We start from the raw sequence: 23444 nt of genomic DNA, 5'->3' as shown, positions 1-23444 counted from the left end.
ACTCTTCTTCCTACCTTCACTGATGTGATTTCATCATCAGAATTTCTGGTTTCACTTCTGGTCTCCTCTGGTAAAAATTCATCTGAGCTATCACCAAATAAAGACACAGAATCTCCATCACTTATGTCCATAACTTCATCTAAAAGCTGCTGTACATGCCTTTGTTCATCTTCATAACTTCTACGTGACATATTCTTCTGCCATTTTGAGAAAATAAGCATTAGTATAAACTAAAAGCTTTATAAATGGAACAGTCAATAAAATAAAGGCAAAACCACTTTGAACCTATTCATGAGAAACATTTTAAAAAATTAAGACTGCAACAAATGATCCCACAAAGTTAATTAACAATTCCTGGACGTAGTTTTCCAAATTATTATCTGCATTTTTGGTCCCACATTCTACATACACTTGGTCTTCCTTAGTTCCTTGGTAGGGACATTTGTTTCTCTCTTAGTGTTCAAAATGTACCAAATGTAATAGCTTTCCAGCCTCACTCTATCTTGTGACACTAAACACAATGTAATATAGTTGTTGTGTTCTTGTGGTATTCAGTCCAGAGACTGGTTTGATGCAGCTCTCCATGCTACTCTATCCTGTGCAAGCTTCTTCATCTCCCAGTACCTACTGCAACCTACATCCTTCTGAATCTGTTTAGTGTATTCATCTCTTGGTGTCCCTCTACAATTTTTACCCTCCACGCTGACCTCCAATACTAAATTGGTGATCCCTTGATGCCTCAGAATATGCCCTACCCACCGATCCCTTCTTCTAGTCAAGTTGTGCCACAAATTTCTCTTCTCTCCAATTCTATTCAGTACCTCCTCATTAGTTATGTGATCTACCCATCTAATCTTCAGCATTCTTCTGTAGCACCACATTTTGAAAGCTTCTATTCTCTTCTTGTCTAAACTATTTATTGGCCATGTTTCACTTCCATACATGGCTACACTCTATACAAATACTTTCAGAAACGACTTCCTGACACTTAAATCTATACTCGATGTTAACAAATTTTTCTTCTTCAGAAACGCTTTCCTTGCCATTGCCAGTCTACATTTTATATCCTCTCTACTTCGACCATCATCAGTTATTTTGCTCCCCAAATAGCAAAACTCATTTACTACTTTAAGCACCTCATTTCCTAATCTAATTTCCGCAGCATCACATGATTTAATTCAACTACATTCCATGATCCTCATTTTGCTTTTGTTGATGTTCATCGTATATCCTTCATTCAAGACACTGTCCATTCCATTCAACTGCTCTTCCAGGTCCTTTGCTGTCTCTGACAGAATTACAATGTCATCGGCGAACCTCAAAGTTTTTATTTCTTCTCCATGGATTTTAATTCCTACTCTAAATTTTTCTTTTGTTTCCTTTACTGCTTGCTCAATATACTTATTGAATAACATCGGGGATATGCTACAACCCTGTCTCACTCCTTTCCCAACCACTGCTCCCGTTTCATGCCCCTCGACTCTTTTAACTGCCATCTGGTTTCTGTACAAATTGTAAATAACCTTTCGCTCCATGTATTTGACCTCTGCCACCTTCAGAGTTTGAAAGAGAGTATTCCAGTCAATATTGCCAAAAGCTTTCTCTAAGTCTACAAATGCTAGAAACATAGGTTTGCCTTTCCGTAATCTATTTTCTAAGATAAGTCGTAGGGTCAGTATTTCCTCACGTGCTCCAATATTTCTACAGAACCCAAATTGATCTTCCCTGAGGTCGGCTGCTACCTGTTTTTCCATTTGCCTGTAAAGAATTCATGTTAGTGAAACTTCCTGGCAGATTAAAACTGTGTGCCAGACCGAGACTCGAACTCAGGATCTTTGCCTTTCACGGGTAAGTGCTGTGCCAACAGAGCTACCCAAGCATGACTCACGCCCTGTCCTCACAGCTTTACTACTTCCAGTACCTCGTCTCCTACCTTCCAAACTTTACTGAAGTTCTAAGCTACCCAAGCACGACTCACACCCCGTCCTCACAGCTTTACTACTTCCAGTACCTCTTCTCCTACCTTCCAAACTTTACAGAACTTCTGTAAAGTTTGGAAGGTAGGAGACGAGGTACTGGAAGTAGTAAAGCTGTGAGGACGGGGCGTGAGTCGTGCTTGGGTAGCTCAGTTGGCATAGCACTTGCCCATGAAAGGCAAAGGTCCTGAGCACGAGTCTCGGTCTGACACACAGTTTTAATCTGCTAGGAAGTTTCATATCAGCGCACACTCCACTGCAGAGTTAAATCTCATTCTGGAATTCATGTTAGTGTTTTGCAGCCGTGGCTTACTAAACTGATAGTTCGGTAATTTTCACATCTGTCAACACCTGCTTTCTTTGGGATTGGAATTATTATATTCTTCTTGAAGTCTGAGGTTATTTTGCCTGTCACATACATCTTGCTCAGTAGATGGTAGAGTTCTGTTAGCCTGGCTCGCCCAAGTTCTAATGGAGTGTTGTCTACTCCCGGGGCCTTGTTTCGCCTTAGGTCTTTCAGTGCTCTGTCAAACTCTTCACACAGTATCATATCTCCTATTTCATCTTCATCTACATTCTCTTCCATTTCTATAATATTGTCCTCAAGAACATCGCACTTGTATAGACCCTCTATATACTCCTTCCAACTTTCTGCTTTCCCTTCTTTGCTTAGAACTGGGTTTCCATCTGCGCTCTTTGATATTCATGCAAGTTGTTCTCTTTTCTTCAAAGGTCTCTTTAATTTTCCTGTAGGCAGTATCTTTTTTACCTCTAGTGATATATGCGTATCTTTTTTACCTCTAGTGATATATGCCTCTACATCCTTACATTTGTCCTCTAGCCATCCCTGCTTGGCCATTTTGCACTTCCTCTTGATCTCGTTTTTTAGACGTTTGTATTCCTTTTTGCCTGCTTCATTTACTGCATTTTTATATTTTCTCCTTTCATCAATTAAATTCAATATCTCTTCTGTTACCCAAGGATTTCAATTAGCACTCGTCTTTTTACCTACTTGATCCTCTGCTACCTTTACTATTTCATCTCTCAAAGCTACACATTCGTCTTCTACTGTATTTCTTTCCCCCATTCATTTCAATCATTCCCCAATGCTCTCCCTGAAGCTCTCTACAACCTCTGGTTCTTTCAGTTTATCCAGGTCCCATCTCCTCAAATTTTCACCTTTTTGCAGTTTCTTCAGTTTTAATCTACAGTTCATAACCAATAGATTGTGGTCAGAGTCCACACCTGGAAATGTCTTACAATTTAAAACCTGGTCCCTGAATCTCTGTCTTACCATTATATAATCTATCTGAGACCTTCCAGTATCTCCAGGCTTCTTCCATGTATACAACCTTCTTTTATGATTCTTGAACCAAGTGTTAGCTATGATTAAGTTATGCTCTGTGCAAAATTCTACCAGGCGGCTTCCTCTTTCATTCCTTACTCCCATTCCATATTCACCTACTACATTTCCTTCTGTTCCTTTTCCTACTATCAAGTTCCAGTCACCCATGGCTATTAAATTTTCGTCTCCCTTCACTACCTGAATAATTTCTTTTACTCATCATACATTTCATCAATATCTTCGTCATCTGCAGAGCTAGTTGGCATATAAACTTGTACTACTGTGGTAGGTGTGAGCTTCGTATTTACATTGGCCACAATAATGCATTCAATATGCTGTTTGTAGTAGCTTACCCGCATTCCTATATTCCTATTCATTATTAAGCCTACGCCTGCATTACCCCTATTTGATTTTGTATTTATAACCCTGTATTCACCTGACCAGAAGTCTTGTTCCTCCTGCCACTGAACTTCACTAATTCCCACTATATCTAACTTTAACCTATCCATTTCCCTTTTTAAATTTTCTAACCTACCTGCTCGATTAAGGGATCTGACATTCCACACTCCGATCCGTAGAATGCCAGTTTTCTTTCTCCTGATAAATGCGTCCTCCTGAGTAGTCCCCGCCCGGAGATCCGAATGGGGGACTATTTTACTTCTGAAATATTTTACCCAAGAGGAAGCCATCATCATTTAACCATACAGTAAAGCTGCATGCCCTTGGGAAAAACTACGGCTGTAGTTTCCCCTTGCTTTCAGCTGTTCACAGTACCCGCACAGCAAGGGCGTTTTGGTTAGTGTTACAAGGCCAGATCAGTCATTCAGCCAGACTGTTGCCCCTGCAACTACTTAAAAGGCTGCTGCCAGCTGAGTTACCAGTCATTGAAATATTTATGCTTGTTTTTTATCACCAGGGATACATATTCCATGGATTGACACAGTGATTATTTTGCTCTCCACTGACTTGATTACAGTAACCTTATAAGTACAGTTGTAAAATAAAAATGTTTATACAGTAATAATACAATGAATTCATAATAATCCATCCACATAAGATTACAATTGTTAGAAGTAAATAGCCTAATGACATAAATAATAATGATCATATGTATGCAGAGTGTTTGATCACACTTAAGAAACGTGAGCCACTTATGATGATAAATTATCTGGTAAATTTACATTTGCAAAATTATCAACTGAACAAAAAGAATTATACAACAAAAACAGTTTTAATTTAGATTTGCAAAGGTAGTGCAATTTCTGAGGCTTTTGAGCTCTGTGGCAAGTGAATTGAACATTTTGGTGCTACCAGATGTGGCACCTATCTGCACCAACAACAGTTGTTTCCTCAAAATGTTCCTGCATCTGTACCGTGATGAATGACTTTTAGAGTTGTTTTCGTAGAGATTAAGGCCTGTAGTTACGAAACACGTAAGAGAGGATAGGTACTGAAAAGCACCACTAAGATTACCAACTGTGCAAACAGTTTGCAGCGAGAGATTCATTGACTTACTCTGCCTATAATTCCAATTAGTGGGTTTTGTAAAATGAAGATCATTTGTTAATAAGTAGAGTTACCCACGAAAATGAGAGCATATGGTATTAAAGAGTGAAATAAATGAAGTTAGCTGCCTTTGTTAAAAACTAAACATCAATGTGTGTACTTATTGCAAAAGTACTTGAGCTTAATTTCTTAACAGTCAGCAGCAAGAATTGTCCCCCACTGATTCTGCAGTCAAGATGGTTGCATACTCTCTGTTGTTGTTGTTGTTGTTGTTGTTGTTGCTGCTGTTGGTTATTGTATGTCGTTGAGATTTGAGGATATTGGTTTGGAAGCTACCATGTCTGTGCAATGTACTGTACAAAATGGGTGGAAAGATTTTTCATTTACACTATTGATTTTCAGTCACTGGAAACAGTAACAACTACAAAATATTAGTGTGCCTCTGGAGTGATCTAAAGTGGAATGACCACATAAAACTACTTGTAGCAAAAATGAATGCCACAGTGAGAGTCAGTTGGAAGACTTCTAAGGAAACATAATTCATTCACAGAAGAAGTAGCTTAGGTAACCCCCTTCAATGAATTTTTAAGTATTTCTTGTCAGTTTAGTCCTTAACAGGCAAGTTCAATAGAGGAGATAGAAAAGATGAAAAGAAAAGTGTTTGTTTTGCCAGGGATTCACTTAGTAATAGTGTGAGAGCACCCCACAGTTGCTCATCAAACGACAGTAGAAACACTACAAGCAAGACAAGATATGATGCATCACAAAAATAACTTACTTTTAAAACCGTGAGAGACAGAAGCCAAGAAGACCCAGACAACATATAATGTCCTCCCATGTACAGCTCGTGGAATAATCACATTTAAACTCATGTGTAACCTTACTGATAATGGTTCTCTGAATGCTTCCTTCAAACATGAACAAATGGAACAGAAAGGAGAAATTATACCTGAACTACAGTCAGCTGCACACCATAAGGTTGCTTGTATAGTGTAGAAGCAATAGCAATGGGGGGGGGGGGGGGGGGGGGGGCTGGGGCTGAGTCATTATTGTTACTATGTTACAGAATTGTTTTTTGGGATAACAAAAGTTAATGCCGCATTGTATTTTGTTCTGAATGGCCTGAAGTTTTTCAAATTGCTGCTACAGGTACACATAAGGGAAAGATGGAACCTACGGAAAGAACACTACAGGGTGTATAATACTGTGATTCTTGTTTTGTCCTATCCTCTGCTATCTCTCTAGACTCGGAGTCTTGATTAAGTTTCTCATTATGTCTTGAAAAAGTTTGTAGGTCCTCCCTCCCTCTCCTCTTCCGCTCCCCTCCCCCCTCCTCCCCCTTGCCCGCCACCATCAGTTTTTCCTTTCTCTTCTAGATGCCACATTTCAGTCTAGTGGTTAGATGATTTACCTGTATTAGTTTAAGAAGAAGTTATGTTTTACAGTACTCCTTCCTGAATGCTTAGAGACTATGAATAATGAACAATTTTTCCCTATTTTCATTGGCAAAAAATACAGGGGCATTCAACCATAACAAATACTTGAATATTTTTAATACAGTAGTAAACGTGAAGCAGTTATTTTCATTAGACCAACAGAAAAGGATAACAGTACTGTTTTGTTTCCCATAAAATCTTTTTTTCTAAGTTTATGTTCTACCTGATGTTTCTGTTAACTTTTCAGCTTGCCACCAGCTGCATTGCTTGAATACTGTGTTTTTTATTCATTAGTTTGTTTCAAGAGTATGGAATTCAAATTTCAGTGCAGCAATTATGAAGCAACATCTTTGTGATGCATTTAAAACTTGGCTTGCATTTTTGCAAAAAATTGGGATTGACATCTCCTCTAACTTTATAGGACTTCCCTGTAGCTATTTTTCTTATTAGGCAATGATGCAGGCCATATTTCCAGAGAGACTTAAATATTCTGTAGTAATATCCATCTGTAAAATTGGAGATCAGAAAATCACCCCTAATTACAGTCCCATTTTACTCCTTCCACTCATTTCAAAGGTTTTTGAGAAAGTGGCCTATGATAGAGTACTGACTCATTTTTCTGAACAAAACTTATTTTTGTGCCTGTCAGTTTAGCTTTCATAAAGGGTTCTCCTCAGGGAAAGCTGCTCAAGCCCTAGCAAATGAAGCCCTGACAGAGATAAACAAGAAAAATTATCCTCTTGTTATATTCTGCTACCATGTCAGACCTTTGAGTCAGAGATGTAGCTTGATAACCAAAAGCAGAGTCATGCTGATAGACTGGAACCATGCTGATAGACTGGAACATACTTGAAGCTAACTTCAGAATGTTGTTGTTGTTGTTGTTGTTGTTGTGGTCTTCAGTCCTGAGACTGGTTTGATGCAGCTCTCCATGCTACTCTATCCTGTGCAAGCTTCATCATCTCCCAGTACCTACTGCAACCTACATCCTTCTGAATCTGCTTAGTGTATTCATCTCTTGGTCTCCCTCTACGATTTTTACCCTCCACGCTGCCCTCCAATGCTAAATTTGTGATCCTTTGATGCCTCAGAACATGTCCTACCAACCGATCCCTTCTTCTGGTCAAGTTGTGCCACAAACTTCTCTTCTCCCCAATCCTATTCAATACTTCATCATTAGTTATGTGATCTACCCATCTAATCTTCGGCATTCTTCTGTAGCACCACATTTCGAAAGCTTCAGAATGGGGAAACATAATGTGTGGAGTTCAACAGGTATCACTATTGTGTCTGCTCTGTGTATACAAATTACCTTACTGTGACTTTAAAGAGTAGCTCTGAAACTGTAATATTTTCTAATGACAGTAGCGTATCAATCAAGAGTCCAAATTCAGCGTTACCTAACATTGTTCACATTACATCTGAACGGCCCTACAACTAGTTCACAGCTAATTAAATCCCAGTTTCTTAAGGAGTCACATTATGTACTTACACGCAAGCAAGAAAGACCTGCTAGGACAGGAAGTAGGCATTAACAGCCCTAAATTAAATGGAACACTATAAAATTCCTTCGAATACTAATGAAGAACAAATTAAAATGAGATCAGTTCAGCATGTTTGGCTCTTAGAATTATTGTGTTGACTTACAGACAAGAATCTTGACTTTTTCTGTATATTTTCAGTCCTTGTTGTCTTATGAAATTACCTTCTGGGGAAGAGTCCAAAGTAAATTAGGTACAATATCTGTTCAACCAAAATAGTCTGAAAGAATATTGTGTAAATCAGAAAACAACATGTTATGCAGAGGTCTCTTTAAAGATCTTGAAATTCTTTACACTCATGTCCCAGTACATTTACTCCCTAATTTTTGTAGCTACTGATAACAAAAAATCAAATTCAACTGAACTTTGATATGCACAATCACAATACAAGACACAAAAATGATTTACATATAGTAAGAAAAGTTCTGGCAGAATGTAAATAATTTAGGAATAAAGAAGACCACTCACTGAAAAGCAGGAGCATACAGTTGTTGACAGACACATAAAAGAGAATGAAAACTTTTTCTAGTTTTCAGAAGAAACCCTCTGACAAGCGAAAGCACTCACTCTCTCTCTCTCTCTCTCTCTCTCTCTCTCTCTTTCTTCTGAAAGCTAGCAAAGTTTTCATTCTTTTTGGGTATGTCTGTACACTTCTGGTTTTCAGTTGAGTGGCCTCCTTCACTCCTAAACTAGTTACAGAAAAGGTTTTCATGCAGACTTTGCTTTCTTATCTAGGGTTCAGAGTGGAGTTATTTCCTCTGGTTCAAAAGTTCAACAAGCTCCTGTTTAACATGAAAGGCCGGGGGGGGGGGGGGGGGGGAGGGGGAGTTGAAAATACCCGTCAGTTCAAAAGAAAATTAAAAATTTACCTCATTATCCACTCCTAGAAATTATCTGATGATCTCTATTTAAGAACTGAAAATTTCTGTTAGCTTCATAGCAAGTCAAAGTGTTCATTGTAGAGCTCATAACGAGTAATGGTGTATTTTAAACAGACTTCTGTATTTTCAGATGATGTAACTATTTTAAAAGCACCAGTGTACTCAAGCAAATATTAAGCTACTAACAGGAGATAAACTGTAGAAGCAGCTTTATTCAGAGTAGCAGTTTTATACTAATTTGCTATGCGAAATTTAGCAGGTGTAAGTTTAAAAAGTATTAAACATTATAGTGATAGTTTATTGTTAATGCAGCATATATGATGGATTGTCTTATGTTAATTTGTTATTTATACCGTGACTCACTCCAGATCTGTGGAAGCCCTCCTTTCTGATGGAATATAGAACTCAGTGAGTGAGGGAATGAATGAAAAGAAAAAACAATGTATCAATGTTTTATTTATTTTGTTTCCTTATTTGACATGCTACTGTAGAAGAAAAAAATTGCTGGAAAATTAAAGATAGTGTACATGAAATTTCAAGAATAATGTTATGGAAAGGTCAGGGGTAAAGGTAGGGGAGTGAAAGAAATATTGTTTTTCATAATGGTGGTGGTAAAGATGATACATACTGATGAATAAAAAGATTGTTAATATATTCTTAACATTATCTACCCACTTACTAAGGCGAAAATATGTATTTAGGTCTATGACCAATTCAGCTTAGCTTCTTTTTTATTAAAATCTTGTACCTACTGTATTTTATCTTATGCAGATAATCATGGTATTTAATATGATGTAGTAAATCATGAATGTAACACAAATTAATTGTATGAGACAAGGCAACTACACACCAAGTAAAGGGATCGTAGAATTGTGTGTGTGTGTGTGTGTGTGTGTGTGTGTGTGTGTGTGTGTGTGTGTGTTGCCCTTGATGTAAACATGAAGCAAAGAAAACAAACATTCATGCAGTAAAAGTTCTAATAATATACAAATTAAGTATATAAATTTAAGTCAGTTGCCTTTACATGCATTAAATCTAATTATTTTCTCTTCTCACCTGTATTCGCTAAGGTGGTAAGAATAGCAGCCTGACAGCTTCCTGTATTCTATTACATCACAAATGCTGGAAGTATTAGAACCATTTGGGAGCAAAACTGGTCACACTAAATGCCAAGCACTTGAGACACCTGGTGTCACAGTACATCAGCCTTGTGTATGTAATGGCACTTATATATAAAAAGATATCATCTCCAAATGAATATGCTATGGTTTAATTATTTGTTTACTTTATTTTGCTACCTTTCAGCTGACAGATATCACTGAACATGCTCTTTCTGCATTGTCAACAAGTAGAGTGCGTCACGTTCGTGTCATTGGCAGGCGTGGTCCTATGCAGGTGGCCTTCACAATTAAGGAATTTCGTGAAATGCTCAATCTTCCAGGGTGCAAGACAATTATGGATCCTACATGTTTCACAGGAATTCCTGACAAGATTCCAGGTCTGTTCTATTTTATTGAATTGTGGTGAGTTTACTGTCGATGCTGATGGATAACAAGAGGTAAAGGGAAGCCCCTGTGTGGAAAATACAATTGAGGAAATTGTAAAATTACAAGGAGGTGGAATAGCTGGCCACACAACACTCCTCATTCTTTGCAATAGAGGGGTTCCTCTCAGCATGGAGTCTGAGTGACCTGCCCCTCCTTTCTGATCTTCCCCTTTCAATCCCTCTTTCCAATTTGATGAAGGAAAATATAAATTCCCAGAGCTAGGAATAGCATTTTCTACTAATAGTATTTGCAATTTTACCTCCTGAAGGTCAGTACTAGCCAGCCATTCTCTCTCTTTGTAGCTTAACAGTTTTCTTAATTCAAATTTCCTACCGAGAAGGGCCAATAAGTAATTAGATTTAGTACACCATTGAGCTAAGAGAGTCAGTTGCATTACACAGCAAAATATGCATCCTTCCAGGTATTGACAAACAAGTGTAATTTGGAACAGACGTGACTGAAACAAGAAAGCAGCCAAAGCTTCAATTCATAATGGAATAGGGCATCAAGTTCGTGATCATACATGCACCACCTTTTCTCCTCTTTGGCTAATTTATGGCTATGCAAAACTGGTGGTTCCCAGTAGTGGTCTATACATTGATGCAACATGGCTTTCTTGGTGATCACAGATGCATTTCTTATAGTAACTAGCGGCAGCAGTTGTGGGTATGCCAAAAATGCAGCTCCCAATATAGACCTTTTCACTTCATTAAAAGCTGTTATCATGTGTGTAGTGCAGCGTCCAGCCTTGGTGAACCCTTCAATAAGTTGTGAATCAGTGCAGTTTTTTTTATAGTTTTGCACAAAACATCATTAGGAATCAATTCACCTAAAGATCCTCATAGTTCCCGTACTGGATTGTGGAAATAGTTGAATGAATTCCACTAGCTCATTTAGTGGTCTGATGCCCTGCAGTTTTATGCCACGCCTCTGGAATCTAACTTCAGAGCCCCAAAAACAATTGATTTCTAGTCCATGTTCTTTCAGTTTGATTATCAGTTGTTGTAAATGTTTGAGATGTTTCTCTTCTCTCATTGACATCACCAGAATGTCTTTGATATGGAAATAGCAAAAAACCTAAACTTTGTATTATTTTGTCCATGTACCTCTGAAAAGTATTTGTTGTGTAATATAGGCCAATTGGCATATGTGTAGATTTAGCAATGCCTTCAGCTGCAACTAGGATTTGATAATGAGCTCTGACCAGTTTGAGTGTGTAACGTATTATTGTACTACATGGATTCACTGCAAAAATCTTCAATATGGGGCTCTGGGTAGTGATTTGGTACTGTTCTCACATTCATTTATCAATAATCTCAATATTGTGTTGATGTCTTTAGGTACCACATGTAGTGGTGAAGCCCGGCTACTGCTTGCTGGCCAACTCTTCCCTTGTTCTATCATTAATGCAAAGCTTGTTTAGTAGCTTTCAATTTCTCTGCTGTTAAGCTCTGTGACTTTGCATGCACTGGCAATCCTGGTTTTGTGTTTTACAGATGCATATATATAACTGGCAAAACAGATTAATAGAGGATGTATTTCCAAAAATAAAAGTCTGTGTCAGAAATCAGGTAACAAACCATAAAAGTTACGGGCAGATATAGTCACAGGCAGGTAGTGTATTGGAGCCATCACACAAGAGCAGGCAACACCTGAGTACTCACAGCTGGCGGGATGTACTGACCACAAAGTAAGCCACAGCAGATAATTGATGGTTACTGCGAGATGCTTTCCTTTAGCGACAACATTGCAAGGCAATATGTGGTGAGAGGAAGCAGACATTGTTGAAACTGAAAGGCTGTAAATTAATACACAACCACCACATGAGTACTGAAAAAGCCATATTATAGGCAATGGCACCACATGAAAGAGAAAAATGATGTGAGTTAGCACATTTAAAAACCTACACTGTAGGTGTGGAATAGTACCTTATCTGGAGATGATGGAAGATGTAGATGTACCTTTTATCTTAAAAAAATTATAACTTCAAATCGCCTTAAGCAGTCATAACAAACAAAGTGTCCATTATCGTGCCTTAAAAGCAGTATTGTAAGACAATATTAGATATTTTATAAAAGCAATACAATATGAATAATGAGTGGGAATGTCAATTATGATGATCAAAAATGCATTTAAGTGCATATTAATTTGAAAATCAATATGTATAATGGTAGTATAGGGTAACAAATCAGAGTAGCTTTCTGTAGATGTATAATTCTCCTCAGCAGTTTGGTCCCATAGGAACTTACCACAAATTTCCAAATTTCCTTTGGTTTGAATAGTTAATGGAGAAAATGCTAATTTTACCCTGTCATTATAATGAGATGCAAATAACTCACAAACTAATCACTCCAGCAATAAACCAATGTCACCACCTAAAGCTGGTGAAGTTCTAATTATATTTGATGTATAATACAATGTGGTAGTAAGAAATGTAATATAATCTTTTTATTCACTGAAAAATCTGCTCATAACCCATGACAGATATTGTGCAAGATTTACCTTTAAAAAGCCATCCTGTTGGCATAGTTTGACATGTCCAGGGTATCGGTGCATAAGAGTGAATTATGTAAAACTTATATATGTACTGTTTTTGCAGTATGACGTACAGTAAATGCAATTTTGTGATCTTTTCAATGACAGAGGGAAGGCTATTCTGGAGTGGTGGCCATGTTGGCCAGGTTCAGTATGTCATACAAGTTTGTTGAAGGGAGATCTGTGCAGCATATCAATCATGATCAGAAGCCTTTGAAATTGTAACTGAGAACAGCAGCATAGTGTTCAGGATTTGATGAATTCGTGATTGATCTCACAGATAAATCTGTCATTGCATTCACAGTAGTTAAACAAATGTGAAACAAACAAACATACCCATTTTGCCAAGTGTACCCTGCCTGCAATTGTAGTCATTTGTGTGGAAGTTACCAGAATACTAATAGTGCAGTGAGATGTATATGTTGCCATCCTTAGACGCCTACAAAGCCAAACTTCTTTAAAAATTGGTCATACACTTTATTAAGCCACTTTATGTGAAGTATGTGTTAGATTGTAATAATTAAATTGATGATTACTTTATGCCTCTTGATCTTTCCTACCAACTGATCCCTTCTTTTTGTCAAGTTGTGCAATAACCCTCTTTTCTTCCCAGTTCAATTCAGCAGTTCTTTGTTAATCGTTTGATCTACTCATTTAACCTTAAGTGTTATTCTGTAGCACCACATTTCAAAAGCGTTTATTCTGTTCTTGTCTATGCTGTTTATTGCCGACATTTCATTTCCATATAGGGCTATGCTGTTGATAAATACTTTTGTAAAAGACAACCTAACACCTAAACTTAACAATGAAAATAATCAATTATTGATAGTATAATGTAAATTGACAGATAAAAAAAAAATCTACTCACCAAGCAGTGGCAGGGGAAATCACACACAAAAGGATATAACTTTCACAAACTTTTAGAGCCAGTGGCTTCTTCTTCTGGTGGAAGAGTTGATGGGTAAGGAAGAGAGATGAAGGAAAAGGCCTGGTGTGGTTTAGAAAAGTTACCCAGTTTTCTAAACTGTACCCCTTTCCCTAAACATCTCCAGTCCTTTTCCTTCACCTCTCTTCTTTCCCCTTCAACTATTCCACCAGTAGAAGGAGCCACTGGCACTGAGAGCATGTAAAAGTTAAATCCTTTTGTGTGTGTGTGTGTGTGTGTGTGTGTGTTTTCCCCTGCTGCTGCTTGGTGAATAGATTTTTTTTTATCTAACATTTAAATTTGTATTCAATATGGAAATACTTTTTTTTTCCACAATTTTTTTTTTCAGTCTGAATTTAAATGTATGGTAATATGTTGAGCTATATCCATATGTCTCCAATACCAGATTCATGTGCAGCATGCAGGTGAATATTGTATGCTTTTCATCTAGATGGGCAGCTGCAATGTTCAATGATATGTCCGCACTCGTATTGCAGAAAACCTAAATTTTTAAACTACAGATCAAATAACATGTCTTAAATTTCCTCAACATATATGTTTCATATATCAGACTCCTTAGAAAGATGTGCGCTACAAAATGAACATATTTTTGAAAAATCGAAATTTTTTAACACATTGACTGCCATGGTATAGTTGGGTTAGTGACCCCTTGGGGCCATTTACTTTTTGTCAATATCCTGCTTTAGTTTGCTCCAAGTTAACTTGTTAAGTGCAAATAAAGTGAAAATATGGCATTTTAGTACCTTTTTTAAACTTTTTTGTGTGAGTTACATATGATTCACATGGTCCCAGAGTAAAGGTACCAGGTGTGTCATTTGCTATGTCGCTAATAATTATAGGTTTTGAAATATTACTTTATCTCATTGCTACCAATCAGAACGCCTCGGAGAGCATTAAAGATAAACACCAGTCCTAATTGCCTGATTGTAAAGTGACCTGTTTCCAAATTACATACAAAAATAACCACTATTTCAGTATACATATAATTCGAAAATGATGCTTTGCTGATTAACTTTGTTCTTATGTGAAAAACACAATATAAATGTGAAATTAATACTGCAACTAATTGAAAGAAATGTAGCACTTGGTCAGGATGTACCAGTAAACCTATCATTATAAAATTACTACAGCAAATTAAATAGGACATATAAATAAAGCATGTTAATTGAATCTCCGATATATGTTAGCACTAAAATTCAGGCACTAGTTGATTTGTTATAAACAAATTTAGAAATGTAATTGTTACCTGTAACATAATTACTCAGAAAATGTTGTATTAACTCGTAACTAAGTTGAAAATAGGTTCACCTTGTTCAACACTGAGATTGTAAATTTTTAGCAATGTGTATCTCATATTCGGCTTAACTTTTAATTGTGATTTTATATAAAATTGTAATTTTCATTGTAGGTAATTGTTAACAAAAGTATAAATAAAGGTCACGCAGGCGCCTTGGGGCACTCGTTTTTTGGCTATGGTTGTGAGCAAATGTATTGTAGGCTCACTCGTTTGTTGATTGTTGCGAACTCTGTGTCGATTGATGTCAACTTTGGGTACATGTGATGTAACCGGTACAGTTCACCAGGCTCGGAGACCAGAGTCCTGGAAATATATTGGTGTTAAAACTGCACTGTACTTTGGAATTTATTTGGGAGTCTTCCACAATCCTTTTCATAGGCTGCACAGCGACGAGACGAATCCAGGAATTTTACAACACCCCAAGAACTAAACAACTTTCACTGTTGGTAGAATTGACGTGAAAACAACAGCACATCGACTGGGCATTTCACTCAAAAGTCAAAACATTTGCAACGCGGCGGTGGGAAAATATAAACATCTCAGTTTGTACTCCTGTCAGTTTTTCATTCCACAGCATTATTTGTGTACAGTTCCATTATTGCTTCCCTGCATTGTTGCTACAGTCTTTATTCAGTGCTGTTTGCTCCATAACAAAGTGATATTGTGGCAGAAGATTATGTCACGTAGAAGTTATGAAGATGAACAAAGGCATGTACAGCAGCTTTTAGATGAAGTTATGGACATAAGTGATGGAGATTCTGTGTCTTTATTTGGTGATAGCTCAGATGAATTTTTACCAGAGGAGACCAGAAGTGAAACCAGAAATTCTGATGATGAAATCACATCAGTGAAGGTAGGAAGAAGAGTTTTATGTCCACACAACCAGACTTCACAGCTGTAAAAACCAGGCAACAAAGCATCTCTAACCGTGTTAGTGCTATAACTACTGCAGTTGGTTCAGGTTCAATTGAAGTAAGTGTAATACCAGAAAGTTCTGAAGATGAAGATGACAAACTTAGAATGAATTCTAATGAGATTGTCTGGGGGCCACTTACATATACAAATATGAATAACTTTACATTTATTCATTCCAGTTTTGGTGTAAATGCTTCTGTTGCACTAACTCTCAAAGGCAACACACCATATGATTTCTTCAAATATTTTGTAACTGATGAACTTTTAGAATATGTGACTCAACAAACTAATTTGTACATGGGAGCAGCCAGACGTAGGTGTACTGTGTGCTACGAAAAAATGAAGAATGATTTTGGACGAGAGTAAGCTGTCAAGAAATGCAAACAAACTGCATGGAAATGTAAGACTTGTGACTCATATATGTCCAATATGACTGACCCATGTGAGTTATACATAACTCACGAATTCAAATCTCAATAACTACTCTTGAGCTCTTGAAAACCGTAGGCCATGTACATGATTTGTTACTGGGGCCATAACCTACTATTAGACAGAGTCGCAGCACGCTCCTGTGAGTTACAACTGCACCACAGAGCTTTAAATGGAAAAATGTCTGTGAGTTGTATTTACTTCACGTGGCCCGAAGAGAACACTTCCTGTGAGTTATATTTAACTCACGTAGCAGTCAATGTGTTAAATTTTCTGCGTTCTACCTCAAACGCTCGAAGAAATGGGCGGCGGGGGAGGGGGGGGGGGGGGGGTACCACTATCTAGTATTGCTAGTATTGTCGCAGTTCGCGTTTTGCTCTTACGTCAAGTGAAAACAAAACAGATTTCTGTGGCTGCGAGCCATCAAGTGAAGTAAAATACATTCACATAATTCCAGTAGACTAAAATATGTTATTAGTTTCAGATTTTATTTTATTTCCACTTTTCTGACAGTGAAGTATTAATCACCTTGCAGAACAATGAAGTTATTTTTGTCGGTGTTCTAAAGAAATTTGGCTTTTATTAATTTTTTCCATTGAGGCAGTCAATTTATTTGAACCGAAATGTTTAATTCCACACTAATGGTTAGTTTCAACTGTTCCCTGCATTTCAAAAGTGCATGTTTTCATCTTCTAGCACGTATGGCACTATGCCATAATAAAGAATCAAACATGAGAAAACAGTACTGCTACTCCAAGAAAATTTACATCTGAATCTGCACTTTGAGCCGAATTATGCATTTTAGTATGGTTCTTGAAATTCCAATGCTTTTGGAGTACCCTCCGATGTCTTGTTTCTTTCATGACATAATGTGAGATCTTTTAATGTTTTACACGTACGAACATACGGGCTTCCTGTGTCATCGTAACTGCGCAAGCGTGGTGACGCCTGATATCTGGCGCTTTCTGGCATCTGCTGAAATGAACCTGTTTCTAGCAGGTCACAGGAAAATATTGCAAATGGTTGTTAGAAAAGCGTTACTTTCAAAGTAAATTTCCTTTAACACAAGATGAACTGTGTGTGAGAATGTACGATGAATTTCTTAAATCACAGAGCGTTTGACTTTCATTTAAAAATCAACTCCTTGGGGACGACCATTTTGAAAAATTTCGACTCCAGAAGATCAGACATTTATGTTGTTATTAAAAATTTTACTGGCTTTAGGATAATGGAATGTAGTCAAATTAAGTCTGGTGATGCTGAGGGAATTAGATCAGGAAATGAGACACTTAAAGTAGTAAAGGAGTTTTGCTATTTGGGGAGCAAAATAACTGATGATGGTCAAAGTAGAGAGGATATAAAATGTAGACTGGCAATGGCAAGGAAAGCGTTTCTGAAGAAGAGAAATTTGTTAACATCGAGTATAGATTTAAGTGTCAGGAAGTCGTTTCTGAAAGTATTTGTATGGAGTGTAGCCATGTATGGAAGTGAAACATGGACGATAAATAGTTTGGACAAGAAGAGAATAGAAGCTTTTGAAATGTAGTGCTACAGAAGAATGCTGAAGATTAGATGGGTAGATCACATAACTAATGAGGAAGTATTGAATAGGATTGGGGAGAAGAGAAGTTTGTTACACAACTTGACTAAAAGATCACCAATTTAGTATTGGAGGGCAACGTGGAGGGTAAAAATCATAGAGGGAGACCAAGAGATGAATACACTGAGCAGATTCAGAGGGCTGTAGGTTGCAGTAGGTACTGGGAGATGAAGAAGCTAGCACAGGATAGAGTAGCATGGAGAGGTGCATCAAACCAGTCTCAGGACTGAAGACCACAAAAACAACTGGCACATTTGTGTGATGTATCTTAAAGTGTAACGTGCCCATAAAAGATCAACATTATATGTGAAGGCCTAGCTTCTCTTGCAGCTTATTAATCTTCGAGACCAATATTATATGTGAAAGCTTTGTTTTTCTTTTAGAAAAACTATGTATATTAATTTAAATGATTAACTTTCCCCTATTTGTGTGTATGCACTACTTATTAGCAATATTGCTATTGGCTGACTACATCATGAAAATATGCAGTGTACGTGTTACTGCACATCAAAGGTCTTTCCAAAACATGTTTTATTATTTTTATTGTGTTTCATTTCTTAAGGGCTGGGAAATTCTATACCAGTGTATAAAACCATAACCATTCAAAGGACTGATAAGTTTTCATTCTAAGTTTTCATTCCGAGGAAAGGTATATGGTCACTTAATATGGAAAAAGTATATTTTCATCTGGGAGAAAGTGTATTTTTAACTGGGAAATCCGGGGAAAATCTGGAAATTTTTTTCTTGTCTGCGTTTACACCCTGTATTGGTGTGGCTGAATGCCAACTGCCATACGAAAGGCACAGTTATGGGCTCTCACTCGCGGCTTTCAGTTTTCGGCTGCCAAGACTTGCATCATGCACTTTTGTCATCATTGTACTGTGCACCCCTATCCAGAACTTTACCTTAATGACCAACTGCTTTCTGTAGTAGACACTTACCCTTTTTGGGACTGGTCTTCGATGCCCTATTAACTTGGCTTCATCATCTTAAGGAAAAGTGTTGGTGGCATCTTAATATTATTCGATACCTGAGCCACACCGACTGGGGTGCTGATCGCCCTACACCGCTGCAGTTATACAAAGCCCTCATGCAGTCCCGTATTGACTATGGGAGCCTGGTGTATGGTTCAGCATCGCCCTCCACGCTGCGGCTGATTGATCCTATCCACCACTGTGGAGTTCAACTTGCAATGGGAGCTTTCCAAATGAGCCCAGTGAACAGCCTCCTCATGGAAGCTGGTGTTCCTCCATGTGGCTCAGGCAGTAACTACTGCTTGCAAATTATACCGCCCACATTCATAGTTCACCTCACTATCCAAATTACCTAACATGGTGATCCATCTTCCGCAACGGCAGCCTAGAACGGGGGATCCATTTGCAGTCCGTGTCCGATTGCTTCATACTTTTCCTCTGCCACGTTACCAGTGGGTCCACTTATGTTCATCTCCATAGTCCATGCCTCAGCCACAGCTTCATCTGGACCTATTGCGAGGCCCAAAAGGCTCAGTTCCACCTGAGGCCCTCTGTCGGCAGTTTTTCTCTATTCTCAGCAAGTTCCAGGGCTCAGAAATAGTCTACATGGATGGGTCAATGGTCAACGGTCTTGTTGGCTTTGCTTACGCTCACATTGGCCATACTGAACAGCAATCCATGGCTGCAGGGTTTTCACAGTAGACGTGGTAGCCAACTATTGTGCTCTTGAGCACATCTGCTCCTGCACTGGTGAGTCCATCATTATCTGTAATGACTCCTTAAGCAGCCTACAAGCTCTCAACCAGTGCTTCCCTTGTCATCCTTTGGTACTGACTATCCAGAAGTCTCTTTATACTCTAGGCAACAGTGGACATTCAGTGACCTTCATTTGGACCCCAGGACATGTTGGGATCCTGGGCAATGAACTTGCTGACAGGTTGGCCAAACAGGCTACCGGTAAACCAACTCTGGAGTTTGGCCTGCCGGAGACTGATCTCTGATTGGTCTTCAGTTGTATAGTTTTCGCTATCTGGGATACTGAATGGTGCACCCTCAGTACACCAAATAAGGTGTGTATTATCAGGGAGACAACAAATGTGTGCCAGTAATCCATGCGCCACTTTCAGGAACTACATTGTACTTGGCCCTGTTGCGAGGACCCACTTCAATGCTGCTGTGGCTTTCACATGACTGTTGTCCACATCTTGTTGGACTGCCCAATTTTAGCTGCTCTGTGGCAGACTTTTAAATTTCCTGCCACACTGCCAACAGTGTTAGCAGACAATGTCTCAATGGCTGATGTTGTTTTACATTTTGCTCAGAGGGGGTTTTTAATCACACAATCTAAGGATGGGCGTCTGGACTTCTCTCCCAGGCCTTCACCCTCCCTCCATTTTAACTCTTCCTCACTCTTTCTTTGCTATTTGTTTGCCATGGCATTCGTCTTTTCCCTATCTGTGTTCCTCTAGCCTTGTCTTTCAGACTTGAGATTTTAGTGTGTTGCAGGGTAGCTGTCTCATCCTTTTTTTATTTTTGCAATCAGCCAGTCCAGTCCATCTCCTGTATTCTTTTATACCTCCCACTACTTTTTCCTTTTAGGATATGTACTCCTTTCTGTTAGCTTCTGTTGTTTTTTCTTTCAGTCGATTCAAAATTAGTTTTATGCCTTTTACTTTCCCCAACTCCTTTTGGGACTGTTTTCAATTCAAGACCTATTTGAAGAGGAAAAAGGGACTGATGACCCTGTAGTTTGGTCCCTTTACTCCCCAAACCAACCATCTTCCCACATTACCACAAATTAGGGTTCCTTGTTGTATGATTTGCTTATGGATAGTGGGAAGAATGACTGCCTTAATGCCATCTGTTAATGCTGTAATTAATTTAATCTTGTTTGGATAGTTCCTATAGAACTTTGCATAGGTAGCAGTAGTATATTACTAGATTCCTCACTTACTACAGGTTCTTCAAAGTTTGTAAGTAAGGCTGTTGCAGGCAACTGGTGTCTACATTTAAGTGCATGCCAGGTCAGGTTTGACTGGATTGCCCAAGTATTCTAACAACAAACTGAATTTTACACCTAATTTACCTATAACTGAGCATACATGATCATTCCATTTCATGTCTCCACAAATTATTACTCTCAGGTATTTGCATCAATTGACTGATTCCAACAGTGGTTAACTGATCTTGTACTCAGAGGACACTATTGTTTTGCATTTTGTGATATGCACAATTTTACATTTGCACCCCTTTACCGATTTTATCAAGATCTGCTTTAATATTTGTGCAGCTTTTTGAGATAGTATATCATTATAGATAATTGGATCACGTGAAAAAACTCTGAGGTTGCTGTTAATATTGACATCCAGGTTATTGATATACAACTTGAATACCAAGGGTACAAACATACTTTCCTGGGACACTCCTGAAGTGAAATCTACATATGTCAATGACTCTTCATCAAAGATAACATGCTGTGCCCATCCTATCGTGAAAGCCTTAATCCAGTCACACATTTCTTTTGATACCCCTTATGATCGTACATTCGTTTAGTTGGGTTTTGCATGATCAGTGTTTTTAGAATCTCTTTGGGTTGCCATGAAGGTCGTTCTGCTAAAGATATCTCATTATGTTTGAGCTCAGAATATGTTATAATACCCTAAAATAAACAAATATAACTGATACTGGACAACAATTTGTCATTCTCTTCTGCTACACTGCTTGTAGATATATTTGACCTGTTTTTCCACCTGCTACTGACACAGATCTTTTTGTTCAGGTGCTCTACAGTATATTATGGTTAAAGGAAGAGGGGGGGGGGGGGTTAACTCCGTCCTAAATTCTGTATGCAGTATTATAGGGAATCAGCCAGGCTGTAGGGCTTTGTTCAATTTTAGCAGTTTCTTGACACCACTAGCCAGTACCCCTGTGTCTTCGTTTATAAAGCAACATTTGAAATGTTGTTTAGCACTTTTCCTTTGCTATCCTAAACTTCAGTTTCTGTGTCGTCCAAGAGTGTCTGGACACTAACTTTGATGTAACTAATACATGTTACCTATGACCAGCATTTCTTTGGGTTTTGTGAGAGGCATTTTAATAAGCTGCTACTGTGATAATCAGTGAATGCTTCACACATTTCCTTTTGACAGCCTAATGCACAATTCACTTAGTACTACACTATGTTTTGCTTTTCACCTATCATGCATTAGCCACAGTACACAGAAACTGTACATCATGGAGTGTCACTCCCATCCTAACTTTTTTTCCTAGGTACAAATATACGAGGGTAATCCCAAAAGTAAGGTCTCCTAATTTTTTTATAAATACATAGAACTGTTTATTTCTACAATGGTTTACATCAGTTTACAGCTTGAACATTTAGCTATTTTTGACATAATCACCATTTCTGTTGATGCATTTTTGTGGATGCTATGGCAGTTTTTGTATGCCCATGTCATACCAGCTTGCTGCCATGCTGTTCAGGAAGTTATGAACCTCTTCTTTCACCTCGTTGTCGGAGCTGAATCACTGGGGCCACAATTAACGCTGACGAGTACTGTGAGACTCTGATAAAACTCAAACGGGCAATTCAGAACCGGAGAAGATGAATGTTGAGCAAGGGTGTACACATTCTCCATGACAACGCTCGCCCACAGATCGCTCGGCAAACCGTTGCTCTCCTGCAACAGTTTCAGTGGAACATAATCACCCATCCACCCACCCACCCTATAGTCCTGACTTGGCACCAAGTGCCTATCACCTGTTGCCTAGGTTAAAAGAACATTTGGCCGGAAAGCGATTCAGCTCCGATGACGAGGTGAAAGAAAAGGTTCATAACTTTCTGAACAGCATGGTGGCAAGCTGGTACAAGGTGGACAATCAAAAACTGCCACAGCATCTACAAAAATGCATCGACAGAAATGGTGATTATGTTGAAAAATAGCTAAATGTTCAAGCTGTAAACTGATGTAAACCATTATAGAAATAAACAGGTCTACGTACTTATAAAAATAGGAGACCTTACTTTTGGGATTACCCTTGTATCCAATGCTTGGTCAGCATTGTCAAGTCTCTAGGAGTACCTGTCCAGAATGCTTTAAAGAGGAATGACAACATAAAATTTGGCAGTAGGAACAGCAGATGCAAGCTGAGATTACTGAAAGAAATTGTAAGAAAGTGTGATTACTCTCAAAGGAGGTAACTGAAAATTCTCATTAAACCAATTCTTCAGTGTTGTTCGTTGGTCTGTCACTGTTATCAAGTTGTATTAATAGGAAAGATAGAGGAGACTTACAGAACAGCTTAATTACTGTTTTCCTTATTCTCAAAATCCTGAACGTTCACATTCCAATATGAATCAAGAAATATTACTTCCTTCTACTTACATCTCACATAATGAAGAATGGCTAAAATTAAAGGAATTTTGTTACAGTTAGAGGGGTACAGTCTGAGAACCCTCATATGCATATGAATCAAGAGATATTACTACCTCCAACTTACATCATGCGTAATGATG

At 38.2% G+C, this 23444-nt stretch overlaps 1 protein-coding gene across 2 annotated transcripts in view; it reads left to right on the top strand.

The window, feature by feature from the left end:
* LOC124589661 (NADPH:adrenodoxin oxidoreductase, mitochondrial) overlaps positions 1–23444 on the top strand; it is a 72344-nt gene that overhangs the window by 22403 nt on the left and 26497 nt on the right. For both annotated transcript variants that reach the window (XM_047131579.1, XM_047131577.1), the window contains exon 5: positions 9991–10183. In XM_047131579.1, coding sequence (XP_046987535.1) covers positions 9991–10183 — 193 coding nt within the window. The remainder of the gene's footprint in view (positions 1–9990; positions 10184–23444) is intronic.

Source organism: Schistocerca americana, chromosome 2 (genome assembly GCF_021461395.2).
Source record: "Schistocerca americana isolate TAMUIC-IGC-003095 chromosome 2, iqSchAmer2.1, whole genome shotgun sequence".
Taxonomy (NCBI): Eukaryota; Metazoa; Arthropoda; class Insecta; order Orthoptera; family Acrididae; genus Schistocerca; species Schistocerca americana.
Note: the sequence above shows the minus strand (reverse complement) of the source record. Positions and strands in the feature narration are given on the sequence as shown.